Below are 5,192 nucleotides of genomic sequence, written 5' to 3'. Positions count from 1 at the left end.
CTTGTTTTGTAAGACTTGCTTATATTATATCCTATAAGGCTATGATCCATGTGGTGGTTGTAGGTATGCATTATTGTAACATTTCTTTTTTTTTTTTTTTTTGAGTAATTAATTCAAGGTATATAGATTTTTTTTTAATATTTATAAAATACTAATATTTCAATAATTTTAACAATTATTTTTTATTAATTTATATTATAAAAATTTTTATAATAAAAAGTATTAATTAAAACAACTAAAACACTAGAATATCTAAAATTTTTTCATATACTATATAAAAAATTTGGTTATGGGATTTAGGGTGGTATATTGGATGAGAATGGGTGAACCTAGTGTATTTACGCATGGATGAAAGTGTCAGGTAGAACTGTAGAAGGGTAACACGCAGGGGACATGTTGCAACACGTGAGGGGCGTGTTGGACACGTGACAGCATCCTGGCCAATATATGGGAGCGTGTTAAAACATGTGGGGAGCGTGTTGAATAATTTCCACAATACTGTAATACACTTCAAATATTAATATTCAACTAAAATACTATCTCTATTTTCATATTTAAAATATTCAACCAAAACACCATCTCTATTTCTATGTTAAAAATAATTTCTGTATAATTGTTAGTTTATATTACCGCTTTTGATTTTTTATATGGAGAAGAGAATGTAGCAATACAACAATGTAGAGAAGAGAGATGTTTTATATATATATGGTGTTAGCAGAAAACGGACCCTCCATTTTGAGTTTGAAAAAAAAATAAAAAAAGTTAAAAATCTTAATTGGACCATCCAATTTTTATTTTAACAAATTAAAAAAAATAAAAAATACATATCAGACTCTCCGATTTAGTGTTTATTTTCTTCTTTAAACAAATCGAACCCTCCAATTTATAGTTTATTTTTTTTATCAAACAAATCGAACCGTCCGATTTGAATAAAACACCATATAAAAAAAATACATAATTTTCTAATAATAATGTATTACACATATATTTAACCAATATACAAAAAAATTAGCCTCATATTACACTTACACCTATGGAAACAAGGAATCTCAAGGCTGGATGCATTGTGGCAAAATACTAAATAGACTAAGCCAATGAAAATATGACATGTCACACACCCATTGGACAATGTTTGAACCCATCATTTTCATTCCTCTTTTCCCACACTATATAAACACTGAATCCTATCTTCTCTCCTTCACACATTACACACAACTCAAGTAAGCAGAGCTATAAGCTAAGCTATTCGACTATTCATTATAATCCATATTTCTAAATCAATGGCTGCAACAGCAGAAGCACCTATTTATGGGGATATCTTAGAGGCAATATTCTCGCACGTGCCACTAATCCATCTCGTACCGGCTTATCACGTGTCAAGGGCATGGAACCACGCTGTATCCTCCTCCCTGGCACACGTTAACCCCATCAAGCCATGGCTCACGATCCTCACACAGAGTAAACGTGATCCTCACGTGACAGCCACTTACGCCTACGACCCCCGCTCGCGCGTCTGGATTGAAATGAATCTTCAACCGTCGATCGAGCACGCCTCCGCCGTCCAATCATCCCAATCAACTCTGCTCTACACGCTAACCCCCGCGGGCTTCGCCTTCACGGATAGTGAAGGTGCGTTCCGCGTCTCGTGGCACAACGCGCCAGCACCGAGCGTGTGGCGCACCGACCCAGTCGTAGCGCGCGTGGGTAATCGCGTTGTGGTAGCTGGAGGCGCGTGCGATTTTGAGGACGACCTACACGCGGTGGAAGTCTACGACATGGAGGCACGCGCTTGGAACACGAGCCAGTCCATGCCTGAGCTGCTGAAGGGATCTGCAGGGTCCACGTGGCTCTCAGTCGCCGTTGTCGGTGACAAGATGCTGGTGACGGAGAAAAAATCCGGCGTGACTTTTTCGTTTGATCCATTTTCTGACACGTGGCACGGACCGTACGATCTTCGCCCGGATCAGAATGTGTTCTATTGCCTCACCGGAATCCTAGCGGGGAAATTGACGGTGGCCGGGGTGATGAGTGGCGCGGAAAACTCGAAGAGAGTGAAATTGTGGTCCGTGGAAGGGGAACTAGCTTCGGGTTCGGGATTTTGGTTCGAGGAAGTGGGAGAGATGCCGAATGAGATGGCGGAGAAGGTCATGAGAGGTTGGGATTTTGGTTCGGTGGTAGTGACTTGGGTTGGGAATTTTGCTTACGTTATGAACCCGGTTAAACCGGAGGAGGTGGTGGTTTGTGAGGTCGGGGCCAGGTGCGAGTGGTGGAGCGTGAGAAACGTTGCTGCGGGGGATTTGACGAAGAGAATGGTGGTTAGTGGCGGTGGCGTAAGCTTACAGGAGGTGCAGCGGGCGGTGGTTACGGAGAATCCAAGATTCTGCATGAAGCTAGTGTGAGTTTCTGGTTGTGAAAGAAACTTGAAAGTTGTGGCTTGTGAGTTGCGCGTGATCTTTTCAGAGTGATGTGACTTGCACGTGACTGTAGGTGCAAGAATTCAGAATTCACTCAATTCAGAGTGGTTTGCGTGATTAATAATCTTATCTCTTTGTTGTTTGTGCTTTGGACAGAATTGGTCAAGTGCTTATCTTCTATCTACATTCTAGCCACTCGCTTATGTATTGCAATTTACTCTTTGAAAGTGATCGATTGCATCAATGATACGGAAAATTAGTATTTTCTAAAGAGAAATTAATCTTTGTTTATGTTTAAATGAAAAAATATTAGATGAATAAAGATGAATAAATATTTTAGTAATTAAAATTTTAACTAATTTTTAAAAGGCTACCGATAATTTTTTTTTAAAAAACTTTTTAACATATCTCATGCGAGATCAATACAAAAATTTTGTGAAAACAACTACAGACATTTCTATAATAAAAAGATAAAAATACACAAACTAGAAAGGGAAACCATAACGCGTGTAAGAACGTGAAAATGCACGCTCCGGCACTCCCATACTCACTAGCCCTGTTCGACCTTCTCTCTGCTCAGTGTACAGAACTACAGATTCCTCAAACAGGAATTTAATTTTTTTGTCGGTAGAAGAGGTACAGATTTTTCAAAGTAAACGATGGTGTGGTGTGTGTGTGTTGAATTTGTACTGACTGAAACCAATGAGCAACACAACACGACATAAATGTTAAGACTAGGAGTGTCTTCCAGAAGCGAAGGGGCGTCCACAAAAATATATATATTCAAAGAGATAATTATATTGTTGGGCAAATCACTTAAAAAAATTAGATGAGATTCAATTTTACATAGATGCCATAAAATAAAAAATGTTATCTCATGTTTTGATTGATATTTATATATAAATTCAATTGACTAAATTCGATTTAGTCATTCTAATGTTAAATTGAATTAATAAAATTTAAATTATTAGGTTTGTATGTAAATTGAATTTAGTAATTTCGATTGATTGTGTTTTAAAATTTGAATTGAGTTACTATAGTAAATTAAAATTAGGTGCTTCAATTTAGGTTCATAGTTTATATTTTTAATAAATCGAATGGATTGAATTTGATTTAGTAGTAACGTTTACTAATAATAAATTGAATTCACTAAGTTTGATTTAGTATATATGTATCTATATATAGAATTTAAATTCGGTTATTTTGAATTACATTGACCAACCTTTCACCCCCAAAAGGCACCATCCAAAGAAAAGTGAGGAAAGAAAACCACAAAATTCAAACTGTAAAAATGGAAGACTACTCGAATCATATCTATCAATTAGACGAAGTTGCCCATATTGCTGGTTCTATCCATGAAGAGGATAGTGAATAAAATTTATTTTTTTAAGAAAAAAAGAATTATTTGTGATATTAAGTTGCTTAGAATTTCAGTATATGCATTATTAGGTGTGTTGCCTCCGGCAGACTGTATCGACAAGTTCACTGCGAAGTGCACTTGAATGCAGGAGACGTCAGTGACCTTCCTCAAGGTGCAGACGAGGAGACAGTCAGGAGGTACGCAAGAGCGTACATCATGATGCTATTATCGACGCAGCTCTTCGGTGACAAGTCTAGTACACGTATGCATGTTCGGTGGCTACCGTAGCCTTTCTAATAGAAACCATACCGCTCCTCCGTTTTCTTTTGGTAAAGGGTCGAAATCAGTCCCCGACTGAGTTTCTTCTTATAAAGATCTCCGGTTTTAATTCAACCAAGGCATAGTAGCTCCGATTAACCTCTAGGTGTTTTTTATAGAAAACTGAGTGATCAGACATCCATATAACTCCATCTTATTGCTCATTGTTCAAGGGTCTAATGGCTCTGATACACTCTCCGATTTCTTGTGGATCTTGATTTGCAGTTGTAGAGAGGGACCATCCGGAATTTAAAAAAAAAAGTATGTCTGCAACTTTTACATTTATTTTGGGGAACAAAAGACTCCCCTATGATCAGGTTAGAGGACATAGGCAGATACAATTGGGGATCCACTGCTCTCTCGTGGTTATACCGATGATTGTGCCGTGTGGCCAACAGGAACGTGGTTAAGTTGGCCGCTCCATTGCAGCTCCTCTAGTCATGGATCTTTTGGCGATTCCTGGGTTTCAGGCCCGATGGTTTTATGCCTTTCATTGGCCGTTGGACCAAAATTTCAAGGAATTGACCAAAATTTTCATTAAAAAGCTTTTTGAGGCATATTTACAAAAATTTGACATGCAAAGTCATAAACAACATAATTTAACATTAACAAATAATCTGTGTAGCACCAATTTATAAAATTCAGCATCAATGACACCAAAAAAGTCAACAGTGTTGATCATAAATTCATTAGACAGTAGTCTAATTAATTTAAAATAGCAAAACAACAAAACATAATTAACACAGTGAATGAGTACAATTAAACAATTACCCAAATAAACTCAGCAGCAATTTTTCCATGAATTCAATCAGCAAACTCAGAATAGTTACAGACACTTTCAGCAATAATTCAGAACCTATAAATCTAAACTGAACTATCCTAACCACCTAAATTCACTAAAATAGAACATTAAAATAACTAAACTAATTAAACCAATCTAATGAATGAAAACTAACTAACAGGATTTGAAAGAAAAAACAAAGTTCAAACCAAAAACCTTGAATGCATGGTGTAGAAAACAACAAAGAATGATGGAGGAAGGAGACGGCACTATGATGTTGCCAGCGTTAGAGGTGGTGGTTGTGAGTTGTTGGAGCAGG

General features: G+C 37.2%; 1 protein-coding gene across 1 annotated transcript; it reads left to right on the top strand.

The window, feature by feature from the left end:
• Nucleotides 1-682: 682 nt before the first annotated feature.
• Nucleotides 683-2,691, top strand: LOC112749994 (F-box/kelch-repeat protein At1g23390). Its single transcript, XM_025798466.3, has one exon. It carries the CDS (start codon nucleotides 1,281-1,283, stop codon nucleotides 2,397-2,399), a length of 1,119 nt encoding a protein of 372 aa, XP_025654251.1. The 5' UTR covers nucleotides 683-1,280; the 3' UTR covers nucleotides 2,400-2,691.
• Nucleotides 2,692-5,192: the final 2,501 nt, after the last annotated feature.

Source organism: Arachis hypogaea, chromosome 15, assembly GCF_003086295.3.
Source record: "Arachis hypogaea cultivar Tifrunner chromosome 15, arahy.Tifrunner.gnm2.J5K5, whole genome shotgun sequence".
In the NCBI taxonomy this organism is placed as follows: domain Eukaryota; kingdom Viridiplantae; phylum Streptophyta; class Magnoliopsida; order Fabales; family Fabaceae; genus Arachis; species Arachis hypogaea.
This window is presented reverse-complemented; position numbering and strand designations above follow the sequence as displayed.

What these genes read in the sequence shown, in the direction of transcription:
- LOC112749994 (XM_025798466.3), top strand. Translation starts at nt 1,281, where the DNA reads ATGGCTGCAACAGCAGAAGCACCTATTTATGGGGATATCTTAGAGGCA.